General features: G+C 47.2%; 11 protein-coding genes across 11 annotated transcripts; 5 read left to right on the forward strand and 6 right to left on the reverse strand.

Annotated features, from left to right (window-relative positions):
- Positions 1-61: 61 nt before the first annotated feature.
- Positions 62-1,540, reverse strand: EYB26_001604 (uncharacterized protein; the record flags this gene model as incomplete). The annotated part of the gene is made up of 3 exons (XM_054260913.1): positions 62-382; positions 457-1,224; positions 1,295-1,540. 3 exons carry the CDS (start codon positions 1,538-1,540, stop codon positions 62-64), a joined length of 1,335 nt encoding a protein of 444 aa, XP_054116888.1.
- A 1,997-nt stretch (positions 1,541-3,537) lies between these two features.
- Positions 3,538-5,265, forward strand: EYB26_001605 (uncharacterized protein; the record flags this gene model as incomplete). Its single annotated transcript, XM_054260914.1, has 5 exons — positions 3,538-3,809; positions 3,876-4,286; positions 4,343-4,429; positions 4,480-4,873; positions 4,924-5,265. The coding sequence occupies 5 exons, from the start codon at positions 3,538-3,540 to the stop codon at positions 5,263-5,265; spliced, it is 1,506 nt and encodes a 501-aa protein (XP_054116889.1).
- A 557-nt stretch (positions 5,266-5,822) lies between these two features.
- On the reverse strand, positions 5,823-8,346 carry EYB26_001606 (uncharacterized protein; the record flags this gene model as incomplete). The annotated part of the gene is made up of 4 exons (XM_054260915.1): positions 5,823-6,118; positions 6,182-7,419; positions 7,489-8,098; positions 8,163-8,346. 4 exons carry the CDS (start codon positions 8,344-8,346, stop codon positions 5,823-5,825), a joined length of 2,328 nt encoding a protein of 775 aa, XP_054116890.1.
- Positions 8,347-9,117: 771 nt separating this feature from the next.
- EYB26_001607 (uncharacterized protein) lies at positions 9,118-10,026 on the forward strand (the record flags this gene model as incomplete). The annotated part of the gene is made up of 4 exons (XM_054260916.1): positions 9,118-9,186; positions 9,628-9,636; positions 9,689-9,939; positions 10,011-10,026. The coding sequence occupies 4 exons, from the start codon at positions 9,118-9,120 to the stop codon at positions 10,024-10,026; spliced, it is 345 nt and encodes a 114-aa protein (XP_054116891.1).
- A 701-nt stretch (positions 10,027-10,727) lies between these two features.
- On the reverse strand, positions 10,728-12,384 carry EYB26_001608 (uncharacterized protein; the record flags this gene model as incomplete). Its single annotated transcript, XM_054260917.1, has 3 exons — positions 10,728-10,930; positions 10,995-12,118; positions 12,176-12,384. 3 exons carry the CDS (start codon positions 12,382-12,384, stop codon positions 10,728-10,730), a joined length of 1,536 nt encoding a protein of 511 aa, XP_054116892.1.
- Positions 12,385-14,458: 2,074 nt separating this feature from the next.
- EYB26_001609 (uncharacterized protein) lies at positions 14,459-15,799 on the forward strand (the record flags this gene model as incomplete). The annotated part of the gene is made up of 1 exon (XM_054260918.1): positions 14,459-15,799. The coding sequence occupies one exon, from the start codon at positions 14,459-14,461 to the stop codon at positions 15,797-15,799; it is 1,341 nt and encodes a 446-aa protein (XP_054116893.1).
- A 1,364-nt stretch (positions 15,800-17,163) lies between these two features.
- EYB26_001610 (uncharacterized protein) lies at positions 17,164-19,107 on the reverse strand (the record flags this gene model as incomplete). The annotated part of the gene is made up of 2 exons (XM_054260919.1): positions 17,164-17,427; positions 17,485-19,107. The coding sequence occupies 2 exons, from the start codon at positions 19,105-19,107 to the stop codon at positions 17,164-17,166; spliced, it is 1,887 nt and encodes a 628-aa protein (XP_054116894.1).
- A 426-nt stretch (positions 19,108-19,533) lies between these two features.
- On the reverse strand, positions 19,534-20,331 carry EYB26_001611 (uncharacterized protein; the record flags this gene model as incomplete). Its single annotated transcript, XM_054260920.1, has 1 exon — positions 19,534-20,331. The coding sequence occupies one exon, from the start codon at positions 20,329-20,331 to the stop codon at positions 19,534-19,536; it is 798 nt and encodes a 265-aa protein (XP_054116895.1).
- Positions 20,332-20,737: 406 nt separating this feature from the next.
- On the forward strand, positions 20,738-21,721 carry EYB26_001612 (uncharacterized protein; the record flags this gene model as incomplete). Its single annotated transcript, XM_054260921.1, has 1 exon — positions 20,738-21,721. The coding sequence occupies one exon, from the start codon at positions 20,738-20,740 to the stop codon at positions 21,719-21,721; it is 984 nt and encodes a 327-aa protein (XP_054116896.1).
- A 305-nt stretch (positions 21,722-22,026) lies between these two features.
- On the reverse strand, positions 22,027-23,639 carry EYB26_001613 (uncharacterized protein; the record flags this gene model as incomplete). The annotated part of the gene is made up of 2 exons (XM_054260922.1): positions 22,027-23,306; positions 23,363-23,639. The coding sequence occupies 2 exons, from the start codon at positions 23,637-23,639 to the stop codon at positions 22,027-22,029; spliced, it is 1,557 nt and encodes a 518-aa protein (XP_054116897.1).
- Positions 23,640-25,658: 2,019 nt separating this feature from the next.
- EYB26_001614 (uncharacterized protein) lies at positions 25,659-26,831 on the forward strand (the record flags this gene model as incomplete). Its single annotated transcript, XM_054260923.1, has 1 exon — positions 25,659-26,831. The coding sequence occupies one exon, from the start codon at positions 25,659-25,661 to the stop codon at positions 26,829-26,831; it is 1,173 nt and encodes a 390-aa protein (XP_054116898.1).
- Between the last annotated feature and the right edge of the window lie 169 nt (positions 26,832-27,000).

Raw genomic sequence — 27,000 nt, forward strand, 5'->3', positions numbered from 1 at the left:
AACCAATAAACCATATCGCCAGCGCAGAAAAAACAGTTAACAACCCAAAAAAAAAGAATAATCACCTCAAGGGCTGAAACGGTTCAGATGTAGCAATAATCGTCGCTATAGTTGCGGCAGAAGTAGCAGAAGCGGTGGTAGCACCGGTCTGACTATTAGCACTAGCCTTCCTACTCTGAATTGCCTTCTTCCTGCCGACTACAATACTCTTCAATGCGCCTAGCCATTTTGCGAGCGACTCTTCGTCCGGTGCACAGAAGCGGTAGATGGGCCTGTCTTCGGTTATGATTTGCAAGCAAAAGTTTTTGGAGCGTGAGATGGGGTCTATTTCGGCGGCGTTGATGACTTGGGACATGGGGATGATGCGGATTGCGCAATATTCCTGCAAAAAAAAGAAAACCCATCAGTATGGGAAATCAATACAAGTGAAGGGGAAGGTAAGGGTAGGGACGGTACCCGTTCATCTTTATATAGAGCCAAGCTGACTGGTCGAAGCACGACCCAGAGCTTCTTCCACTGTCGGACGCCTCGTTTACTATGTAAACATTGTAGCCAGCCATGGCATATGACTCGGTCAGGGTCACCTAGAACCCCGGACGCAGCAGGTTCGCGGGCTGGAGACGGACGTTTGGCGGGTTGGTCACCAGAATCCTCTCTTTTAGGAAGTTTCTGTGGCCGCGGTCGTGAACTACTACCAGGAGCATCCGACAAATCCGAATATTCCGTCATGTCATTTCCGGAATAATCTTGTGCAAAGGGTAAACCCTTCCCCCTGTGGCCCAATGACGATGTCCGCATAAGCTCCGGCGAGCTTGACAACATTGTCTGCTCGGTTTCTCCAATATCCGAATATTCACTTGCTATAATTCCAGCATGTTCTTCACCATCGCTCGTATAACCTGTAGGCACCCCCGTGTGTTTGGTAGATTTCGACTGGGCGACTATAGCCTCTTCCTCCTCGTCGATGTGTACCTCGGAGCGAATCCAATCAATCCACCCCTTGGCATCCGGCTCGGACATAGACTGGAAGCGATAGTTTTGTGACGTTGAGAAGATTCCCCAGACATGTTCGCGGTGCGATCGCGCAGAATGAATGGGGGCGACGGCAGCGACGTCGGAGAGTGTAATTGCCAATAAGAGTCTGGCTTCGTCTTCATCCTTGTAGACTGAAAGTAGGTTTGGGCGCAGGACTAGGTAACATGGTTTCCAGGAAGCTTTGAATGCCTATTTTTGTATAATCAGAATTGAGATTAAAAACGTGGATCAGACGACATCTCCTTGTTGACACACTCACATGTCGACTCTTGATCTTCCCGAACACTTTCCCCCGCTTCAAGACGCGATCGAATTCAAAACTTCCATGTTCATTGACTGGCGAGTACGTGTTGAGATTCAAATGACCCGTTCGAAAGCTCGCTGAAGCCTGCGATGGGCCGGCCACACTCATCGGCCCTATTTTCGACGGAGGCACATCGATTGGTCTCGTGTCGGAGTTGGCTCCCGTTCCCGAGGAGGGCACGACGGAGAGGCTTTGCGCCATTGCGTTGTATAAGAGATCAAGGGACACGCAGCGGAAATGGAGACAAGAGGAAGGTCGGATTGGTTATATTCATCGGTGGGAGGGATAATCTTGTATAGCGGTAGGGTTTTGACCCCCTCGCCTCAGGGAGGTGTGAAGTGAAATAAATGTATGGATGGGGGTTCGCGGTTAAACGATCCACGGAACGGCAAGCTATATCACAACGATGTAATGGGCGAAATTATAGAACGCAGAGGAAAACGAGTACAAAGTGCTAGGATACTACTACACGATCCGATCGGCGCTCGACCAAAAGGTTCGCGTGGAGCAGCGAAAAAGGGGTTCTGGGAACTTTTTTTTTTTTTTGACTGGGGGAATCTTGTGTTTATCTTATCGTTTTGGCAGCGGCGGCCCGTGACGTCGAGCTTGAGCACAACACGGGAAGCAGCGATATGTATATGCCTTGCCAGGTAGCTCAATCTTGAAGTCAAGGCAGAAGCATTAGATATGGGGATACTCCTTCGAATCAAATGATTAGGCAGATGCTAAACTGTTGAGAGAAGAGTGGCGATGCTCTCTTGCAGATGAAACGCGAGTCTTGATTGAACCGTTCTGGACAGAGGACGGCCACACGGCCACACCGGGTTAGTTATGTAAGCGTGATCTGCGCTTAACTTAACTAGTTAACTAACTATTTAACCAACAGTAACTAGCTAACTAACTTGATTCTCATCAATCTAGTGGGTGGATGTTGGGGAGCACTGCCTCGTAGCCGCCACAAGAGTGTTCAGTTGCTTCCTCAAACTCACCGTCAGGATCGTTGAAGTGTTCTGCTATCTGGATTCTGGTGATGGAGACCTTTCAGTAGCACTTGCAGGCCTGAGGCCCACCGGAAAGTGGACAGGTACCCCATGGACTGACTGATCCACGCGTGATGCTTGATTACCCCCCTTGGCAAGTTACAACTTGGCAACAATGGTGTTGCTGTATAGAGCAGAGACAGGAGTCTACATAGTATTATGCGTGATTGTATAGGTAGCCATATACATGCAGAAACGCTCGTATGTGAAAACAAGATTCTGGCATGACGCCGTTTAATATAACCTCAACCTATAAGATGACGAGCACCGAAATGTTGGACCCTAAATCAAGGTTTCCACGGGTAATCCTGGCTTCTACCTGCTAGTGTACGGGGAGTTAGCGTCATGAAGGGAATGCTCCGAATAGTCTGGACTAACTAATGTCCCCTATTCACTCGTAGTCAGCGGCCATAATGGGGTTAGTTATGGAGATATTGCAGGGAAGAGAACACAAATAGGCAATAAAACGCCACTCCGAAGAAAAGAGAGAATACATAGTACACGGCGGTATTGAAATATACTGAACCGAACCGTCTTCAATACGGCCATTCCGCAGCAAAATCCGAGCCGCGTCCTATAAGCACAACCGAACGGAACGCGTAACGGCTGTAACAGTGTAATATACCCCTTTGGTCTTGGCGGCGACCCTCTTCTGCCAGTCCTTACCGCGCCAATGGAGTTGCTCCCTGCCAATGGCATTGAGATCCTTTTCGGCCCACCAACTTTACCTTTCTTTGCTCGCCAACTATCTGTCACCATCCACGACCCTTCTTTCTATCTCGCGCCATCACATCCTTTTCTACGGATGACCTCTTCGACTCGACTGCTCCGGTCGGATTCGACTTCTTGAGATCATCATACTGCTTGGCCGATCGCCGTGAGCTTGTCCTTGTGGTCGGCCTTGCTGGGGAGAGATAACGGAGGCTTTTCCTCCAGCCACTCGTTACGGATCCATCTTTTCCAGCAATTTTCTTGACAACCTTTATGAAAATATCGAGTTCTAGTTAATAGAGAAAGAAAGAGAATTGACCGTGTCAAACCGCTGCTGCGTATCAACCCGAGGGATCTTTCTTGGACAACATTCACCAACAAAATTATCTCGGCTCTCCCTTGACTTGAGTCAGTCTCTCACGAGCCCTTGGGGCTTGAACAGCCACCATGAATATCGTCCGACGAATCGTCAAGCGCCTGCCGTCTGCGCCGGCCCTGGCATCTTTAGAAGATGTATCACGTGAGAAGGGTACAAGATTGTCCCCCTTGGCTTTTCTTCGACGACGAATCCGATTACGAGGCAATTCGACCGTTTCGATACCACTGGGTGTTGTGTTAATATTTCCTTGTGTTATAATTATTTTAATCGTGCTTATCTTTGTGAGACATCCGTCTTCTTCGGGTGCGCGCGTTCCAGCTGGGTCGCCGCCGTCTATTAGGTTCGTTGATACACCTATGCAATCTTGGTTACTGCATATTCGGTCTTCCTAACGATTATTTAACAGACGAATTAGCGAGGAACATGACAAGGTTTTTGCGACGGGATGCCTGCCTATTGAACCAGCAGTGATTGATGCCGCCCCTCGAGCCAATGCAGCATTTGTCGTCCTCGCACGTAACAAAGAACTCGAAGGTGTTGTTCAATCTCTCAAGTCAATTGAGCGTCACTTCAATAGATGGTGGCATTATCCTTATGTCTTCTTGAATGATGGGGATTTCGACCAGGTATTCAAAGACACCGTTCAAAATTATACCAGTGGCGAGGTTGAGTTTGGGAAGATTGATGATTCCATGTGGGGGTTCCCAGACTGGGTAGATCATGAAGTTGCCAGGGAGGGAATCAGGAAACAAGGAGATGCCGCTATTATGTATGGTGGCATGGAAAGCTATCACCACATGTGCAGATTCTATTCTGGGTATGTCGCTTCCTCGCTTCCTCGATAAGGTAGATCCGTTATCTAACTGAGTTCAGATTCTTCTACAAGCATCCCCTACTGCTGAAGTATGAGTGGTACTGGCGGCTGGAGCCCGATATCAAGTATTTCTGTGATATTACATAGTGAGTGGAGCCGCCTATTGAATCTAATTTACAACTAACCGGTGATCCAGTGATCCTTTTTTGAAAATGGCAGAGGCCAACAAAACGTACGGCTTCACGATCGCTGTCAAGGAGCTCCGAGAGACAGTGCCGAATATTTTCCGTTACGCATCGGCGTATAAGCGCAACAAGGGCTTAGAATCGAAAGGTCTCTGGGAGATGTTCGTTGAGAAACCCCCGCAAGAGGAAGAAAAAGCCGATTCCAGCAAGAAAGAGGCCATCCCTGAGGACCTCGCGGACATTAAACCTCCAGAGATCGATAGAGAGGCTATGGAGGGTGAAAAGTACAACATGTGTCACTTTTGGAGCAATTTTGAAATTGCTCGACTAGATTTCTTCCGCAGCAAAGAGTATGAGGAATTTTTCGAGATGATGGATCGCAGTGGGGGTTTCTGGATGGAACGGGTAGGTTCTTCTAATCTGTCTTGTTTATGGCAAATTCTAATTGATTGCAGTGGGGTGATGCACCGATTCATTCTTTGGCTGCTGGTGCGCTACTTGCACCTCGTGATATCCACTATTTCCGAGACTTTGGCTATCGTCATACGACGATCCAACACTGCCCTGCGAACGCACCAGCTCGGCAATTGACTCGCATTCCGTATTATGAAAAGACAACCGAAGACGAAAAGGCACGGATCGAAGAAGATGATTACTGGGCTTCATTTGACGCCGTCAAAGAAAATGGAGTGGGTTGCCGATGCAGATGCGATACAGACATCGTCGACGTCGAAGGGAAACAAGGAAGCTGCCTCACAGAATGGGTTGAGGTTGCAGGTGGCTGGGCCTCGCCGTGATTCTAGTCTCGTTCCTTCCTCTTTCATGTATAGACCAACCTCGTCATTCATTCATGACACGTTATTATACACAAACACATTAATTGGACATTGAGCATCGCTTGGGTCTTGCAGTGGGAGTTTTGTTTTCTTGTTTCAGGCATACATCAGCCTCGGATCATGTCCAACTGTCTGTTTCGATTCTGCAATTTCGTTCTTTTACACTATAATATGGTTCATGTCTTTTCTTATCTTGATTTAGTTTGATGTGGAACACTCGTACAGACGGCGTTGTTGGGGGTTGGGGATGATCACTATCAGAAAGCCTCCAGTATGAACGGGGGTTATTATGTGAGACTACTGACTATACTATTATATATGCGTATTTATATCTAAGAATTATTAATACCATGTCCCCTGTTCGGACGTGTTGGTAGTTGACCGTATAGTACAGCTGCAGTATGTATGTCTATACATATACATCTTCGCTACCTATGTACCTAAGGTACCTGTGTATATAATACACATTGGACCAGCTTTCAAATGTTACCAGGACTCCCAAGAGTCCTACTAGGGGATTACGACCACGTCCCATTCGCTGGCCCAAAATAGCCCTGGTCCGGAATATCCAACCAAGCCACACCCTGTCCATCTGCCGTATTTACATATACATTATTCCCCCACCAATCCGGAAACACTGCTCCTGGGTAAGAGACGCAGAAGAAAATGATAATACCGCTGAGGGCGATGCCGGTGTCGAGAGCGGCCGCCAGGACGTAGTTATATTTGGTCCACCAGGCAAAGAACTTGTTCTTGATCCAGTGGTTGAAAATGAAGTTGACGATGGCCCAGCTGGAGTAATTTATTCCGGTTGCTGTACCGCCACGTCAATTAGTATACTCAAGGATAGGATTGAAAAACAGGGGAGGGGTTTTACCAGGAGGCACGTTATAAGTCCCAACCCAAAACAATGGCCAATTCACCTTCTTCCAGTAATCCTTCTTTGTATACTTCCACAACGCCCAGGTGATGATTGGCGTAATAGCGCCAATCCAGAAGAAATGGTTCAGGGAAGAATAGATCTTGCCGGCCGAGTATAATCGACTAGGTCCTACCAACCCCCAAATCACGCTGCTGCTATACACGGTCCGGCCATTGGGACAAGTGAAATGATCTACTTGATCGAGGCTGCAGATGTTGTCAATATTACCCAACATCCAAAGCGTGACGCCCACCTGCGTCAGGGCTCCAATGATCGTAGCAAACCCCTGCGCAAAGAAGAGTGTTCGCGGCGGAACTTTCATATAATGGCCTAATTTCATATCCATAGCAAAATAAATCCCCTGACCCACGACATCAGTCGACAAAATCTTAAAACACATGTTCGCCAACGGTCTGCCGGAGAACATGTAACCACCGATAAACTCGCTGAGGACATTGATCTGATTGGCGTCTACGTTTGTGATGCCCTGAATCAGGCCACAGGGGATCATGTAGATTGCAGGGATGAGAAAGGCGAGAAAGACGCCGTACACCGGTAATTGGGTATCGTATACTTCGACCATGGCGATTGACATGGCGAGTATTACGACGATGATGCTTGCGTACCAGTACCAGGGTGTCTTTTTGTAGACTCGCATGAGGCGAGCGTGGATGTCGAGTCTTGTGGTGCCTCGGAAGGCGGCCATGAGATCATCCCAGTGCCATACATAGGTATGGGTAAGCACCGCGGTGATTGATGCGAATGATAGACCGTACACAAAGGCATATGTAACGGGCAGATAAGGGGGCGAGTACTCCCTATACGCCTCCACGTCGAGTTTATAATCCGCGCTAACGACTTGAGTCGTGTTATACGAATTCCCATACCGATCATAGACATCGGCTGTCATCAATGGCAGATACGCAGTAAACCATGTATTCGTATAATACAGGATGGGAGCAATGAGCCAGAAGCAAATTGCGAATCCAGCAAAGACGTTCATAGCTGCCCATGAGGGGGACAAGAGCGGGTTGGTGTTGTACGCGATTTGACTCCAGTCGAATGTAATGGGGCTCAGGCCCAGACCGGTTTGCATGCCGAAGAGGTGGTTGACGATTTTGTTGTTGGGCGCGATCCAGCAGACCCAGGTGAAGTAGCTGAGGGCTGTGAAGATGAGACCTGGGAACCAGTACCTATCCCCCCCCCCATTATCAACGTTCTTAGCATGGCATAGGCATGTACTTAGAAGGGGGGAGGCTTACCAAACGAAAGCCCCAACCATCACATAGAAGAAAAACCTCAGACGAGAAACCTTCCACTTCCCCACCGCCACATTGGCCCTCGAATGCAAACTCTCCAGCAAGGCACAATTCGACAATGTTCCAGGCCATATAATACTGGCCGGCTCAACAATCCACGGCGCCGAAAGACCCGCAACCCCAAACCCTAGTAACTGCGCACAAAGCACAACCATAACCTGAAAGCCGGTCTTGAGACCAAAATTGTAAAAGCTGGCCGACGCCGCTTGGATGATGTTTGTGGAGTCGGCGCTGAAGTAACCGAATGAGACGTTGCTCATGACTACAATAACGGTGTGTTCCTTTACGTTGAATCTGTCGTCTGGATTGATTCTCCATTTACCCAGGGGGCCGAAGTTTAGAGTCCAATCGGGCAGGACTTTGGCGAGAAAGACGCCGCAAGGAAAAGCGAGCAGTTCGGCGACCAGGGCTACAATGTGCACTGATGGATAGCGCAGGGAGAAGAATTGATTGATCCCGGAGCCGATGATGGTGAAGATGATTCCTAGGAACCACATTCGCAGTGTGTTGACGGGCATGTCGGGGTCGTCAACTTCTGGGACCACTGCTCTCACTTTTTTTTTTGTGCTGCATTAGCTCCTCAATCTTGACATCTGAAGTGGGAGGGGGAAAAATACCCTCTGCGAATGGAGAGCGATGCGATTCATACGAGTACTCGACATCATTATCCTCGAGGACCGTCGCAAGATCAACTTCTAGATCAGCGAGAGGCGCATGATCACGGCCTATTTCCGCATCGCCCAGGACGGCGGTTTTGGACTCTAGTTGAGCTTCTTTACTTGATGGTGTCTCTATCTCCATTTTGCTTCCTCGGCTCAGGGCTTCGGGGAGAGGGCTAATGTGAGAAGAGCGGGTGTGCCGACTTTATACTGTATTTACAGGATATATACCTACTTAGGTATACTCTAGGCAAATGCTTATCAGTTTATCGACATGCGTAGAGAGACTTAACTTATAAACAAACAAACCAACTAACTAACTAGTTAGTAGTAATTGCAACGTCAAGCCTGAAATGTACGTTATCTCGTCGGAAACCGGGTATAGTTCCATCGCTACACCAAAACCGGCAGGGCAGGTCCATCGCATGGTTACAACGGACGACTCGACTACTGGTACCTAGTACCTAGGTACGCATATATCTGAGACAAAAGCCGTCCCCGCATAGATAAGCAACAGATCCAAGTGTGTTGCTTAGTTGACTCTTGGACCGCTGTTTTGCAGATCTAGCGTTGTTTATAATCTATCTAGCGTATGGCTTGTGGAGTGCTCGTTATCGTACCTACGTAACGGATTTTCCCTGACGCTGGGACTTTCCCCTTCAATTTAGTGCTCACCCCCTCTCCACTTTTACTCACTGAGTAGAACACTACAACTGAGCACGACCCTGAGCGCCGTGATCAGATCAATGAGCGTATGCTCAGAGATCCAAAGCTGAGCAGGCTGATTTGCTTACCAAGTACAATATATGCCTGCATCGATATCATATTCACGATGTCAAATCTAAATCGGCGTACTTTTTTCTCTTAGTTCTTATCTATCTACGTCTCCTCGTATTAAAGGTAGTCATAAACTATGCTAGAAAGGAGCTATACCTACAATATCCCTACATCATATGACGTGATGCTTCTCCAAGCATATATGGTGAGGGCGGGCTTCCTGTATACCATTAGAAACTATACGGTGAATACTCCATCTCTACTAGAGACTAGCTCGACTTGTATGAGATGTTAACAATTGATTCATCCAGGTTGAATGGATGATGACAAGTTCAAGGGGCCTTCGTTTTTAGGATTGTTTCTTAGTATTACTGTTACCGAGTATTTCCGGTATCGTGGTATATCTGTCTTGGACAGCCACACCATTGACATGTGGCTGTGCTATGTATTGTAATATATACGTAAGCTGAGGCGAAATTGCCGCACCAATGAAACCAAAGATACGGCTTTTTGTACTCTGATGGGGCTACACGGTTGGTGGAGTAGATTCCGAAATACAGAAATGCGGAAATCTTCCGCGCCTCATTAAACCTGCGGCGACATTCTCGGACGTTACGTACCCGTGCCGCAGGGTGAGGTCGCCTAGTTTGAACATGTATGTTTTGAGCCGTCATTGACAAGATCGTCAGCCCTGACAAGCCTCACAGGCCTCACACATCGGTACAAGTGATGGCAATGCTGTTGCTGCTGGTCAGCAGCAGCAGCAGCAGCAGCAGACAGCTCCTCGAGCTTCTCGTTTTACTGACGGCCCTTTTGACGAGTCCGATTCTGACGTTTCTGACGATGAGTCCGCTTCTGAGCCTGCGCGTGCCCCTGGACATTCTCATGCCGAGGAACAGTATCGAGAGCCTGGGAAGTCTATGGAGTCTCAAGATCCATCTGGTCAGGGTTTCCTACTGTATGTAGTGTCTCTCTTGCTTCTGTTGGCTTGTTGAATCTATCTGGCTGCAAATTTTGGGCTGAGATTAGGGTTGGTGGTCTATGACGTCTAGGCGTCTGCTTGGCAACTCTACCTTACTCCTCCTTGCTATTTTATTTGGTGTATGGAGCAGCTTCAAATGTTCATCTAGCAGATACCTTTGAAAGTGTCTAGGCGTGTCATTTACCTAGGTAGATGGCCCTTGATGCTACATTTCTACGTATTTGTCTTATCCGGACTTGAGAGAATACAACCATCCTTCATTCTCGATTCCTATACTACCGACCCTCAGGCTAGCTTTCTAAACCTCCATTCCTCCTTGCATCCAAGCATCCCGTTGGTAGCTGTGTTCCAAATGCCATAGAATGTGACGTTCTTCTCTTCAATTTTCCTATTTATAGCCCACTGGCCGATGCTTCCGAGAGCACAGAATATAACGGACCAACTAACTGGCTTAGGGTTGCTGCCCTTCTCAATATATTTCAGGGGCCCTCGACATAATCCATCCCTCACTGAACTCTCGATGCGAGCAGGACTAGAACAAGAAGTGGGAATGTTCCCAACATCTTGAGATTATACGATGAATTGTTGGTATCATCAATGTGTGGCTGCTTACGCTTTTCCCTTACGAGACAAACTCATAGTTACTTTGTACTCTGAAATTTAATATCCAATTTCTGATCTAATATTTGCGACGTTCCTTATTCTAGTTAACGCACGTAAGAATGTATATGACGTGATGCGTGACTTTTACAAATCGCACTCCACTACTCGTCTCTGGAAACAAACTTGAGAAGCTTGCCGGAGAGAACAGTACCGTGTCCTCCGTCACTACTAGACTTGTTTGCAATACCATCATCGATACTCATCCACTTCCACCCTGCTAGGGCGTATGCGACAGTGATAGTCGATTGCAACTTCGCCCAACGCTTTCCTGGGCAAGGGTGCCGACCATCGCCCCAGCCAATAACTGAAAGGAGAGCCACGTTAGCTGCTTGAGTGTATCTGATAATGAAGAATGGGCAAACACTTACATCCATAAGTTACCTTCTTGTAGTAATCGTTACCAGGCAGCCACCGTTCGGGCTTATATTTCGTAGGTTCGGGATATAGCTCTGGGTTAAGATGTATCTCTGCTGTGTTGTAAATAGCGTAGCTACCTGCGGGGATGACCTCGTTGCTACCAGGAAGCTCAATTGGGGTGGATCCAATGTTCTTGCGCATCATAGAGAAGACAACCCACATGCGAATTGCCTCCTTGAAGCAGATATCCAGTGTAGGGAAGCTGGTTTCCCAGACATCAAGCGGCAGAGAATCGAGTTGTTCGACCAAGGGTGCGTTTGGATTCTTTGCATGAGCTTTTGCGGCAGCCTTGATTTCAGCGTGGACTTTTTCCTGCCACTCTTGGTGAGAGGCCATATTGTGCAACATCTGGCCCATAAGAATGCGAGAGTTGGTTGGAGCAATGAAGATAATGCTGACAAAGAAGTCAGCGATGTTGGCCTTCTTGTCACCACTGTCAATCATGAATTGTAGGCCGTCTTCCTGGCGAGGTGTGATTCCTCTCATGCGCCTCTCGACTACTGGGTCGAATAAATCCTGGAGGTATTTCAATCTCTCTGCCCGTTTCCGGGTGTCTGTAGATGGTATCCAAGGGAAGAACACAGCTTTGAAGCTACTGGCAGCTTGCATAGTGTTGTACATCTCGAAAAGCTCTTCGAAAATCTTCGTGTCGTCGGCGATCTCCTGGCAACAAAATAAGAGCATGTCATGTGTATACACGATCCTCGCACAAGTAATGGCTGGGTTGGTTACACCTGTCGTGTCTTTGGCCAGCGCACTTTGGAAGATTTTGCGAGTGTCGCTGGTAAGACGAGCAAGATGGTTTCTCAACACCTCGGATTTTTGCATGTCGATGAGACGGCGCAGAAAATAGCTACGGCCATTGTGAAAGTTGGGCTTAAAGATCTCAGGAATTGGAGTTAATTTGCGTAGCCCAACTCCACGTAAACCTGATCCTTGGACGAAGTCAAGGCCAGGGCCCTCCAGAAACGCTTTGCGGCCAGCCTCTCCACTGACACCCACAACATGTTTCTTGCCAACCCAAAAGCTGAAGTGGCCAGTCTTAGACTCTTTGAAGGAGTCTTTCAAGAATTGACTGTATCATACATGAGCAAGAAGCTTTTCAATTATGCCACTAGGAAACATTGCTCACCCTTTGCGCCACATGAAATTGGCAGCCCCGATGAACGGGTATGTGTCGCTTGTGAATTTTGGCACCCTCTTGTCAACTCTAGGTGTGTAGGAAACGAAGGCAAAAAGACTTAGGATCGCAGCGAGGATAGTACCGAGTCCGATGGTCACTGGAGACTGGTAGAATTCTGGGTCCAGTGACACCATTCTCGTCGGTAGAGTGACATTCATTGTCATGAAGTGTCTGGTTGCAGCATGTACTGGGCTGTTGAACTGCCACACAAAGAGAAATTCAATTCGTCAAGATTGGCATCAAGTACCGACTACTTGTATGGGCTAGCCTCAGTTGAAATATTACGGAGCAAGGGCTGCGTGTATGGATATCGGGTGAAAAATAACATTCAAATTAGCCCGAAGTAGCTGGGAGGCCGGCAGTGCTTGAACGGGCCATTTATTAGCATGAATATACCCCGGATCGGGCAATTACATAAACCCCAAATCAAATGTTAAGAGAGGCTCGTCTGAGAGAATCAAAGAATAAACCAACAAACCATTACGATGTCTCACTACTTGTGGCTTGATGGCATTCTTGCAGTCATTGTTCAAGGATCTGGTGAGTTGGCTCAATCAATCTACTATATAGAAACGGACCTTAAATTTCATCCGTGTGTCATCCGGTCCTTGTTACGTCTACCGAGGTCATCTTTGGCCGAAGCGTTGTACCCCTTGACCCAGCGTATTTCTTTCCTACACCGAAATTCGTGAAAGCATTCGATGCTGCTTCGATTGGAATTGCTCAACGACTGTAAGTGTGCATACTATCCAATTTTCCCCGATCGAGTTGGGTTACTGGCTTCTTTATGCTCTCTTGATACATTGCTAAGTCGAATGTGCTGTCCAGTAAGGCAGGGCCGTTAGCACCTATTCTATTTTACTTGGACAAGACTTGGAAGCATGCATATACAGTGGTTCACAATTTCGTCGACAAAGAGGTTCAGAGAGCGCTTTTGCCATTCACCACAAATGGTAAGACCAAAACGACCAAGACCAAGGCTGACCACAAAGAAAAGTTCATTCTCCTAGATCAAATGGCCCATGAAACTCAAGATCCCCTGGACCTCAGACACGAGGTTCGCAAAATTTCCCTACCAGCCCGTAGATTAGAGTAGTAGGTATTAGCAACGTCATGTGGAAGCTTGCGCCACCCAGACTCATGGGAAGCTTTACGCGAGGAAGTGCGGAGCGTTGGTGACCAACCCTTAATATTCGACCTGTGAATACAAGAATCGCACTCAAGGACACTGTTTTGCCTTCAGGCGGTGCGCACTCTCAACAGTCACCTGTTTCCGTCCCTAAAGGCACGACTGCCTTATTGAATATGTATGCCCTTCACACACATCCTGAATTATGGGCGGGGGAGACGCAGAAAAGTTCAGGTCAGAGAGGTGGGCAGACGGTAAGCAGTCGTGGGACTCTTCGTGGCGATATCAACATTTCTTCAGCGGCCCAAGAATGTGTCCTGGGCAACAAATGGCGCTTGTCCAGATTACATACTTGCTAGTTAGGATCACCAGGAATTTAAGGGACTTGGAAACATTGACCTGGTAGATGACTATTATGCAGTGGGTGGAGTGACAGTTGCAAGCATGCACGGCGTGAAAGTTGCGCTAATGCCAACCTGATGTGGAGGTAGAGAAATTCTAGTCTATTGCATTCTGAAGGAATGTGTGTTTCTAAAGACTTATCTGTACAAAAGATAATTTGAGATTTGCTCTATTCCCTCTCGTAATAAACTTTGACCTCATGGCATCTTCACCACTGTCTTCATAACACGAATATTAGTCTCACAATCTTTCCGCTTCATCTTCTGCTATTACCGGTACTTTACCGCGCAGTATCAGTAGTTGTTAGTCTAACACCTGGGCTTCGATAAGCTTTCTCAGATAGGGTTTCCGACATGTTGGCAGCCTCTGACTCCGCCGGGGCAATTCTTGTAAGCCGGTTGAGATTTGTGTACAATTAGTACGTAATAAGGTCCACGCTAACGATGACTTTTGGAACAATTGCCATTGGTCAGCAGGATCAATTGGCCCTTTTTACGGTTACGGGCCTTTAAGAACAAATGGCGGCGCTTGTTATTCCCGGACTCTAAGAATCACCCGAGAACTCGAGATCATACAACACTCGGAGATCCCAGAATTACGCCGTTATTCATATATTAGACGTGGAATGGCAAAGGCACAATGATCAAAACAACATCTTGCAAGGACTCTTCGATATCAAGCCCCTAGTGTCTATTGAAAATATGGCGACTTCTCCCATTTACCTTGACCCCTCGCACGTTGGCATTATCAACGTTGCTGATATCTCATCCGCCTCGCTTGCAGAATGTAACCGCTTGTTGATGAAGAATCACGAGGAGTTTCACATGTTCTTCCGTGATACCGCAGGCCACAATCATATCGTCCACAGTCTCCTCACAATTCTGTCTTTGGGAGCCGATCCCAAGGAATTACAGGATCGCTACGATGATGGAACCCCGATTCAGCGGCCTATGCCTGACATTGATCATGACCTGCTCAAGCGGTTCTCAGATCCAGAGGTGGTTTTGAACACCATCGGTGTGATCACGCAATATCACACATTCCTTGAGTTCTTCAAAGGCGAGATAGCTGCGAAGGGATGGAAAGAAACCGTCCAAGAATACGTGTTTGCCCGTACGAAGATTGCTGATACTATACTTGCGCGTATGTATGAGGGTGCATATCATCCAATCATTCACTTGGGGCTTGGAATTGAGTTTCAGCAGCCCCTTATTATCGCTGAAGCTCTTGCTCAAGCAGCAGCTCATGATAATAGCAACATTGGCACACTATTCCAGAGTGCCGAAGCCGAAGCAAGCATCGCTTATCCCACCGCAAGGCCAAAGTCTATGATCCAGCTAATCAATGAGGTGCGTGCTAATGATACTATTCGCACTGCACCTCGCTGGACCGATTTTGGCAACAAGATGCGCGATGGCATTATCGGTCGTGCAGGCGAGGCCATGTCGAGCTTGGCCTCGCAGTTTCGGATTAAAAATGATGAGAAAGAGCTACAGAGAAGGACTGCTGAAATGATCAACACATGCGCTTTCTTTGCTGGCGCTTCTCAGCATGAAGGGCGTAAGAAGAAAATTGATTTCTTCTACATGCATAACGTGACTAGCAGTCTTTTCTTTTCTATTTTTATCCATCAGGACTGGATCAAATTAGAAGACCGTGTGCGTCTAGTCGAGTGGAAGGTACGACTAGATCTCGCATGGTATGCTGTCTCTGGATGTGCTGCACTTGATGAGAAATGGATCTCCGAGTATTCAAACCCTGAGAGTGATGGAATGGGATGGGATGAGCTATTTACTGCGGTGATTAAAGAGCATGATGATGGACATGCAGCAAAATTCATCCGTGCTCTCAAGAATGGACAGCAGGAGTGCAAAGAATTTGAACAGGGCGAGTGGGAGACGTATTTTCCTATCAAAGGTGATATGTGGCTCAAATTAGCGAGGATGTGCCAGGATACAACCAAGAATCTGCCCACTGATCTCAAGTGGGTGCCATTCACGGGTTTTGACCAGCCTTGGAAGAGACCTGACTTGGCAAACTAAAAGAAAATCACTTGATGAGAATGAGTTGATAACTATGTATATAGAATGTAGTGAAACTGTGTCTTTCTATACAATTTGCCTATCTGTCCAGCCCATGTAGTCCCTAGCAGCTAATTTTACATATGTACCTAGGTACGAACATACGTCCGACGAGGTAAGACCTTAAAATATAGAATAGCGGCAAACAGTGGGTTGGTGTAAGAGCTGGGTGACGAATTCTTACCAGGTCAAGCCCCAAGTCATTCGGAAATGGGGTTTATAAGAGCACTACCATGTTACGGAAGCATTAACATGTCATAGTGCTAGGACAACACGTTGTGACACAACAAATCTTAGATATAGCATGGTGATATTTGATATAGCAGAGAGATATGAAAAGATTTTGTCTTATTACAATATTAATAAGCTTACCATGCTCTTACAAAACTCAATTAATTGCGCACATTCCTAATTAGACATTATATCAACTCGTCAACTAACTCAAGGCCTTACACTTCTGCGCCAGAAGCCTACTAGTGTATTCAAATATATATATATATATATATTGATCCTACGTGAATGCGTACTCCTAATCCCCCGATTTAGTAGACACGTGCTCACATATAAATCTTGACTTACAATCCCACATATGAGGCCTCCTTGATATTAAATCTGGAAAGTGAGTACCTTCAATTCCCCAATCTAGTTAACACGCGCTCATATACAAATCTACATTGAGCCTACGAACGAGCGAGCGAGCATGCCTACATATATATGATATAAGTGGACAACTTGGGCGTACGACTTTGATATTGTAAATATTTAGGAGTGTTTACATGTCTCATAGCTATGATCTATATTTATAAATATAGATAATAATACAACACATTTGATAATATTATAAATATATAGAGATTCTGAGTAATATTACCGTCTCATATTAAGGATATCACAGTGCTCTTACCCATGAGCTCACCCGTCATGTCACTGTGATCTTGCTTGTGATAAGTCAATTCCTTGTAATATGACCACCCTGCGTAGGATCACCACTTCGTAGCTTTTGCTTATGTCTTATAGCGCTGTCATCTCACAGTGCTGTTATCCTGGCCTTATTCGGCCCTTACAAATATCTAGATATTCCCGCTATTGTAAAATTGGATTATATCTAGCTATCAGAAATCAGTCATAGCGCAAATATAGAATGTATTCACAGATTGGAATTATGGGAGTTATCATTCTATTAGTTTTAAAGTTCTAAGAGCTATAATAAGGAGAAATACCTATACAGGAGGATTCTTCGGGGAGCGTTTCAACTGAGCTGAATGTTTCCAAGTTCAAATAAAACGAAAAGTCCAACCCACTATAGATCGGAGGGGCAAAATCAATCAATAGACTCTGTCGCGTTTTTTGATGAATTTATCCAGAACTGCGGCCTGGATCTCCGACTTGATGATCTTGTGTGTTTGGTTGACAGGAAACTCAACCATCCCAATTTCCTTCAACGAAGCGATCCCCCCAAGAGCGTAATCTTTACCAAACTCAGCCCGTATATGTTCCTTGATCTGTGTCTCGGTTCTTCCGTTGAATGAACTTAGCACTGCAAACGGCTCAGCACCAAGTACATGGTGTGGAACTGGCACTACTATAGTCTTCGCATGTACTCATTAGCTAGGAAACATACAACTTGAATCGCAAGTAATACTTACTGCGGCGCCGGTAAGGGCTTGAATAGAACTCTCGATGACGGCGGGCATGATTGGCACGCTTGCACACTTCAAGAGATCTTTCCTCCTTCCAAGGATATAAACCAGCCCTTCGCGATCGACAATTGCAATGTCTCCGGTATTAAACCATCTCCCCTTGCTATCATTATAAAATGACTTCTCAGATCTGCCACCCAGGTAATGGGAGATGATGCTAGGACTCGATATATGAAGCTCCCCAAACTGACCTCTTTTCGCTACACAATTCTTTTCTATATCCCAGAGACGAATTGAAGAGCCAGGGGCGACCATACCGAGAGGACATATCTCGCCAAAGAATGGGATATTTGAAGGAGGTATCTTAAAAAACGGCCAAATAAAGGATCCTCCCCCTTCCGTCATTCCGTGGTTTACGCAAATTTGAGATTGCGGGAATAATGCTGCACATTTTACCATGATGTCCTTGGTGACTGCATCGCCACCGACTTGGATTCTCTTCACAGATCTAACATCCACAGGCCGTGCGGCAAGCTCGACTGCCATCTCATTAACCATAGGAGGTGTGAGCACGATAAATGTCGCCCCAAACTGCTTGATCGCTTCGAGAGAATCACGGATGCTGAAATTCTGTCCTGTCATGACTACAGCACCGCCGGCTTTCCAGGTCTGCAAAGTCTGAGCAGGAGCTATCCCTCTCGAATTATGTGGTTGTTGAACGGCAAATATACCGGCCTCATTATCGATGAGCCAAGCTTGAGATTCGAGAACATGCGACATGCCTGATACAAGTAATGGACAACCTTTTGGAATTCCGGACGTGCCGGAAGTAAACATTATGGAGTGAATGCGCCTTGGATCGTCATGTCTTGCAGCAGATACAATGGCAGATTCATCAGCTGGAAATTTTACCGCCTTAGCTGCAATATCTACCAGAGACATCCAGCCAGCGGTTCCGGAATGTGTGAGGGATATTTGAATGGGTCGGGGCAATTGCAACTCAGACATGGCAACTTGAAGAAACTTCCCACTCGAGACATCAGGTGCAACGACTAGTTGTGGTTTCAGGGTCTGTAGTAGTTGCTTAAGTTGAGTGAAACCTGAAATATCGAGTAGTGAATGGTCCAGGCTGACGTAGGTAATCCGAAGCAAGACGCATGCCCATAAGAGGATCGTATACTCGGCACCGTTGGGGATGATCATAACCATCGTACTGTTGGGTTGAACGCCTTCCGCTAGCAGACCAGCGGCAATTTTCAAGGAGGCGTGGTGAAGCTGGCGATAGGTCAGGGTAAGACATGAGCGCTGTTCAAGAGGTCGATTGTAAAGATAGATGTCGCCGCTCGATTGATGAAGTGCCCGTTCATTATTCGATACCAGTTCATTCAGAAAATCGGCAGGCTGGAACATGGAGATTACAGCCAGGCCATCTGGGTTCTTCTTCAATCCTTGCTCGATGTGCTCAAACACGGACAACCGTCCCCAAACACTGCCGGTAAGCTCAGCAACCTGGTCATGGGATGGTGATTCTCCATTCTTCTCGTTTTTCTCTGGAAATAAAAGTGAAATAATAAAAGAGCGGATAGGTGTAAAAAATAAAGACAGAATTGCTAACAAAAGAAAAGACATGTTGACTGTATTTTTCCTCTCGCTTTTTTGTGATTTATTTTTTAGGAGAGAGTGAGAAATGCCCTGTACAATGACTTTCTAGAACGATGACTCCGTTAGCAGGCTACTAGCGATCATTGACTTAGTCGAATGAACCAAGTGGGTTGCATCGGGGTATTCCCAGAGAGAAGGGCCCCCGGGGTCTCGGAAGTCAACACGGGGTATTTGAACTTAATTAATTTTTTGTCAGCTGTGTGTGTCTATGTGCCGCTGCGTCTGGTGCGTTCAAGTGCATATACACCAAGGAAAACGTGATGATGAAGTACATCTTATTTAGAAAATTAAAGAAAATTAAATTACAAACCAGTTGCTTTCTAACTAACTACATCACACTAAATGACAAATCAATACAATATCGGACTCTCTGTACCGTACCGTCCAATCTACCTACGCAGGCCCCGTCGTAGGCAAATATGGGTGCAACCATGGAAAGAAATGCCTCATCAAGCCCATCAATATACACATCGGAGTTCCCTTCGGGAATTTAGCTCCAACACCCCGCTGCGCATTCACGACACCAAGATTTCTTCCGTCGTACCTCCCTTCCTCGTCCTCTGCTGCCTCAATCATGCCGGCTGAAAGATCCAGATAACTGATAAAGCTTTCTTCTTCATCGAGTGTCAATCTATGTCCACGTGAAACATCCACTGATAGGCCGGCAGGTTTAATGAAAATGGTGGAGACCCAGTCCGAGTGTGAGCGGAGGAAAACCTCGGTGAGCCTGAGGTCTTCGTAGACATGAGAAGCCGCCGCCAACATAATTGGGCGGAACCATCCGGGCATATGACGAGCAAGATGATCGTCAATAGTCGCCGAGCTCAGCAGGATCAACTTTGGTAACTTGACTCCTGGACCGGCATCCGCTTTAATCCTCTCCAATGCTTGAATAACACATGCAGCACTATCTTGACTGAGGCGGCAGCCGGGCACGTTGTCATTCGTGGTTACCACAAGGAATACTGCCTTGGTGCCTCGCACGCAGTTGGTGATGAGCTCAACGTCGTAGATGCTACCCGCGAAAACTTCAACGTTCTTGTTATCGACGACCTCGGGTATCAAGCCATGCAGCTTTTTCTGATTGCGGCAGTAGGCATGGATTTTATTTTTGGGAGACTTAAGAAGATTTCGAATGAGTGCAGAGCCACAGTTTCCTGTGCTGCCAATGATTGCATAAGTGGCGGCCATCTTTCGTCGAGATGGATGTGGTGTAAAAGCAGGAGGAGGAAAATATCGTGTTTCTTTCAAAGTGTGTAAAGCAGAGCCATCTTTGTTGCCAGAACAGAGTCTATGTGAAAAGATATCACTTCAAATAATATAGATACGTAGCTATCTATTTGTCACGTACCTACATAAGCCCCGAATCGGAATACCGACCCGGGAATCGCAGATTCAAAATGAGACAGACGGTCCGTTTTCAGGGATTTAAAGATCCGAATGCTCGAACCAATCGGCCCAAATAATTCCGTACATGATGGGGGGTGCGTTTCCAACTTTCAGCAAATCTTCCTGAAAACTTTACATTTCGAAATCACTTTACCTATTGAAAGAGAAAGTGCCGAACTCCAAATTTTCACAATCCAGATTACACAAAATGGGATTCTTGTATAGCCAGCTTTTCAAGTCACTGCCCTATCCGACTGGTGATTACTCCAGGAAAACCATCGTAATTAGTGGTAGCAATGTTGGTCTGGGAAAAGAAGCAGCACGCCATTACGTTCGACTGGGCGCCAGCAAACTGATCCTTGCTGTACGTAACTTGGACAAAGGTCATGAGGCCAAGCACGATATTGAGCGCACTACAAAATGCGCGCCGAATACCATTGAGGTGTGGAAACTCGACATGGCTAGCTATGAGAGTGTCCAGAAATTTGCCGCTCGAGTTGACGCTGATTTACGCCGCGTCGACATATTCATCGCCAACGCCGGCATAGCACCAGCAAATTACTCAGTGCTGGAGGATAACGAGTCAAGCATCACGGTCAATGTGGTTTCTACATTTTTGTTGGCCGCACTGGTTATGCCGAAGATGAAAAGCACCGCTGTGACATTCAACACAAGGCCGACATTGAGCATTACTACTTCTGATGTCCACGGTCATACGAAGTTCTCGCAGCAGTCAGCGCCAGATGGCGAGATCTTTGCCACGGTGAACGATAAGGCGACCGCGGAGAAGAGTTGGGACGACATGTATCCCATCTCCAAGCTGCTCGAAGTTTTTGCCGTCCGCGCTATTGCAGAGCAAAGTCCAGCATCGAAATTTCCCGTCACGATCAATCTCGTCAATCCCGGGCTTTGTCACTCGGAGCTCGGACGTGACTTTCCCTCTTGGGGGTTCTGGCTTCTCAAGTTGATATTGGCCCGGTCGACAGAGCTTGGCAGCAGAACATTGGTTCATGCTGGATCTCAAGGCGCAGATTCTCACGGGCAGTATATGTCTGACTGTGAAATAGACGTTCCAGCACCACTTGTCACGAGCGCGGAGGGAAAAGAGACGCAAGGTCGTGTTTGGCTCGAGTTAGCGAAGAAGCTGGAAGCAATCAGAGCTGGTGTGTCTGCCAACTTTCGAATGATTTAGTCGTGTAATGGTAGTTAGTTAGTGATTCCGTACAATTGATACTTGATGTTTGTTGGCAGCGTCTTCCTCTTAGGGCTAATCTGGTCACGTGTTATGATAGCGCACTCACGCCACGAAGGGTTGGGACTAGGGTTGAGATATCGCTTGCGTTCTCCTTTGTATAGAATTCTTCTCGCTACTCAATAGTTATTTTGCACTCATCCAATTGCATGATCTCAACTGTCAATCATTCTACTATAAAAATATCAATAAATTCAGTACACAACACCCATGTCTAATCTCTCAATCTCATAGATTCATCCAATCTAAGACCAATCCCCGTCCAATAGACTTTCCACATTCTTGCCTGCCTCAATATCTGCATAGACCTCGTCAATGGTCCAAGAAACGAATTTATGGCCCGGGGGGAAATTTTCATTAGCAAAGTCCGCCCCAGCGACGAGATGTGCAAACGCTTGGCTATATTTGTTGTAGGCATACTCCTCGGGATCGTGGTTATGAATCCACTTGGGAAAGCGCGTGCGAACCTTGATGGGATCGGCCCAGATTGCGTCCCAATTGGTTTCGGTCTTGAGTTGCGAGTTCACAAAGGACATTTTTTGAGCACAGCTCACACGCTCGTAACGGAGGAGATTGTAGATCTTTGTTGCTAGCAAAGCATTCCGGGGTCCTCCTCCAAGCTGCAAGCAAGTGGCCAACGTGATGGCATCCTCCAGCGCCTGTGTGGCTCCATTTCCAGAGGTGGGCACGAAGCTATGAGCACTGTCGCCCACTTGCACAACATGGCCATGAGCGGAGGTCCAATCGCGCCGTAGGTCACGCCATAGTAGCGGCCAATGGACCACAGCTCCTTTGGGTGCAGTACGTATGAGAGCGGCGATTGAAGCGTCCCAGCCCGGGACCTTCAGGAGCTCCTTAACCACATCCTCCGGATCAGTATCGGGCTCCCAAGACTCGGTTGCTCCGCTATGTATATCTCGAGGGGTGAAACCCCACGATACAATATCTTTGGAGAAGAAGACTCCAATGTACATGCCTGGACCCAGCCAGTACTCCCAAATTTCTTTCTTGTCGGCCCATCGCTTGCGGACGGATTCGTCTTCCATGGCGATCTCGCGAGGATAAGCCGTGCGGTAGATAGACATGCCACTGGACTTTGTAGGAGTATGTCCTCCAGCGATCAGAAGCTCGGATGACGATCGAAGTCCATCGGCAGCAACGACGACATCGGCGATTTGGACCTCTCCACTCTCCAAGACAACACCGCCTTTCTTAGCAGCAACATCCTCGAAGTAACGGACCGCACGCTTTCCGTATTGCACCTTGAAGCCGAGCTTTGCAACCTGGCGGAGAAGCATTCGATAAAACTTTTCACGGATTTGGGCGGGGGCTACGAAGGGGCCTTTACGGTCGGCAAGGTATTCGGGTTCGTTGAATGATGGGACGGAAGGACCGTAGATGTGTCTACCTGTGTGTTGCTCGTAGCTTACGGCGGCGTTGACTTGCTCGTCTTCCATGTCACGCATCATGTCCGGCCAGTGTCTCAATACTGAGACGGCGGAAGGCTGTATGACGATGATATCTCCTGTGCAAGCGTCAGTAATAGAATTCGACCAGTAGAACACAGGAGGCGATCGTTACCAGAGTAAACGGGGCCGTCGTTGCGCTCAAGGATGCCAATCACGTTATGTCCCTTTCTCCAGCATTCCAACGTGGTCATCAATCCTCCCATCCCGGCTCCAACGACAAGCACATCAATGCCAGTCTCTGGGTGACGTGTGGGAAGATGCGAATCTTGCGTGGCACCATCGGTGTCATTGCCCAAGTTGAGAGCCGACAGGTCCCTCGTTACCCATTTTTCAGGATCATATTCATGTCTGTCTCCTGCAACGTTGGTGCCGATAGTTACTGCTGCCATGACTGCGATGTCAAAGATACGATGCTCAGACTGGCGACTGCAAGATACAAACGATACGATGCTACGCTCATAAAGAGAAGCCGTTGGTTAGTTAGGGCTACTGTGGCTGAGCCCTAGCCCTAAGATCTGTCAACGCTTGACCTACTGTGGGCACGGATTTACGTACTACGTACATGAGGCTTGCCGTTTTGTAGTTTTGTCCGTTTCTAGAATTGAGCCGATCGGAGTCACCCAACAGACCCAACAGCCCACAGCAAATTAGCCCGAGTTGGTGATGCGAGCACTACTGTGTAAGCTTTCGACGATGGAATCAATGCCCCGTAGCCCGGACTTCGAGCCGGGCTGTGGGTCGGGTTTAACCAGAACCGAAGCCGAACCCGAGCCAACCTTACCTTGTGTGTTGGGCCCAGCTTCGGGTTATTGGGCTGGGTTGGATTGGTCGACCTGGCGGGTCCAGGTTGCGTTCTCGTTTGCGTCGTTCTTGGGCTGCGTTGGACCCAAAGCCCCGCCAAGAAAAACGTTGGCAATCTACCCAGCTCTATATCGAATGAAGAATAATTAGTTATTAAATATATACTGAAGTGTAGGGAAAGTTGTAGGGCCTATGGTCTATATAAATATACTTATTCTTTATAGCTCTTTGATATAAGTTGCTTGCATACAACAGCGAGAGTCAGTAGGCCATTCTGACTCAAGGCTGCTCTTCTATCTTCGTTATGTTTAAGGCTTGCTACTCAAGTTATCTTTGACGACGAACATCACGAGCCTGTACGAGGTTCAATTAAGCCTAACGTATCTTGACGCACTGCTGCTATAACGAAGGTGGATCCGGGTCCATGACATGCACGGTATAGGTGACCAATTGGTCTCTTCAGAATTAAGAATCACACTAATGCATACTAAAATAGAGAAGATACAAATCCAGCCCCCACGTCAGATGATTAAATTTGAAAGCATAATTATCGTCTTACCGACTCTTACGTGAAGGTTAGATCTACGATGGACAAATCAAAGGAGGCGCAGTACAGGTGCCTCTTACACAGTTGAATATAGACGAACGTAGCTGGGGAGCCGTCAAACCTGGAAAGCATTCGCTGTCGTTATAGATACATGACGAAACTCCTCGACATCAGGATTTACCAGGAGAGACGTGAAAAATCGAATGCGCCTTGTCGATCCAGGGTGACCAAATCTGCCAGTTGACACGCATACAATCTGGGCTTACAATCCTCCGTACGAGGCCTCATTTTGGTGATACTACAGTCCTCTTACCGTGATTTTATCTGTCATATCACTGTCATGGCACTGTCATTTTTCTCGTACGAAGTCGATTTTTTGTAACCTGCCCAGGCTCGTAAGGTGACCCCATTCGTAATTCGTACTTAGCACTACGGTGGTGTCATCTCACAGCCCACTGTAGTCCCACTGTGCGACCATTCTGGCCCTACGGGGCCTTTACAGATATCCATATTTTGCCGCTATTGATGCCAAGTCTACACCAAAACTCACATAATAGATAAGTGAGTCAAATGTATTATTAGAGATGTTTGGCCGGAACTGGTAGAATGATTGGTTGATAACAATAATTGTACGTACACAACAGCATCGTGTTATGGTCGGAGACGGCGAGGTATATCAAACATCCTGCCTTGGCGTATTTGAGTTTGTACATCTAGCCAACTAAAGTTACTAGACCCCATACAAGCGGTTAGAGAACTTGTTCGACCCGCTACGGAACGTCTCTAATAATATCAGCCAAGAGTTAGCTCTTAGGTAAGCCCTTAGCCTGCATTCGAGGTCGTCTCGCCCCAAACTAATATGCATACTACTATAGCGAAGAAGGATTATTCGAAGGGTGATGGGGCCAAAATATACGATAAGCTAATGCGCTAATGCGGAGGAAGACAGTACTTCGTTGTATATATCTATCGATATAGATCATATGTTAGACGTATAAGTTGAACTGTTGCTATCGTAATTCAATAGTTAACAGCTTAGAAACGTTGAAGACTATACATTATGTTGGAATCGGAATCATCAAACATGCAAGTCGATAGCGTGCCAACCTCCACCGCAGGAGCAAAACCCACCTCCAAGCTACGAGACAGTTGTCACGCTTGCGCGCGGTCCAAAGTTCGATGCCCCAAGCAGAAGCCATCTTGCTCCAGATGCGAGGAGCGTGGCATTCAATGCCAGTATTTTTCTACAAGACGTCCAGGTCGAAGGAGTGTGAACAATAAAGCCCAAGCCTCCCCGAAGAGTGACAAAGGGAATCACGACAAGATTTTGTTGAGCGTCTCTTCCGTAATGCCAACGCCCCCAAACCCCAGCCCTACAACACCCGTGGACTCCAATATCCCTACCGCACCGATTTCATTCGAGAGAGATGGTATTCTAGATGCCTCCGATGTCTTTTCAACTCTTCTGCTGGGAGACCGTATCATGACTTCCTGGCAAGATGACTTGGGGTTTAAATTCAGCGACATATGCTTCACAATGCCATCAACCGACAACCCATTTGATGTGTCACCCTTGCTCAGCGGCAATATAGCTCTGGATCTGACCGACACCATATCATCCTCCCTGGACGCGACATCATCTGCGAACTCATCCAGTTCCTTATATTCACAACTTCTGCCACCATCCCGAGCCTCGAGCATAGCACCACCGGTTACTCAGATTTCGTCGTGCGGCTGCTTAACCATTAGCTTGGATCTCCTCAAGACTCTATGTGTGACGGGGGTGGAAGATGGTGGAAGCCAGATCCAAACGCCAGACCTCCTAGCTAAAAACAAGCACAGCATCGAAACAGTGCACAGCATCATGTCCTGTCCGTCATGTAGCGGCGATAGCTTTTTATTCACTATCATATCAATGATTATCCTAAAGATTATAGAGAAGTACTCAGTGGCGGCGCGCACAGAATGCAGCAGCAGTACTGAAGACTTCACCGGACTGCTTACTGAAGAGCGTACGCCAGCTCAACTTGTCCTGAGCGAACTGCACCGCGTGCAAAGATTAGCAAACCAGCTCTCGACGTTCAAGAGGCCCGAAGACAGCATTGTGGATGAAGGCAGAGACTCTGCAATGGCACAACTATCTCCGCACACTCTAGAGCCGGTCGAAAGCGATGTTCGCAGGAGTCTACGCTTTTTGTCTGCGGGTATCATCAGAGAGCTCCGGCAGCGATGACAAACGCGGTCAGATTTGGCTACCTATCTCAATTCTCCTTTTGTTTTGGTGTTCTGTTTTGGTGCTCCTCTGAGCGCCTTGGCACAGTTTTTCCTTCTTTCGCAAGGCTTTTCTTGTCATTGCTTGTTTGTCTAGCGTTTCTCGGTATGGAGTGTCCCAGTTCCTTGGC

The sequence above is a fragment of the Talaromyces marneffei genome, chromosome 1 (genome assembly GCF_009556855.1).
Source record: "Talaromyces marneffei chromosome 1, complete sequence".
Taxonomy (NCBI): Eukaryota; Fungi; Ascomycota; class Eurotiomycetes; order Eurotiales; family Trichocomaceae; genus Talaromyces; species Talaromyces marneffei.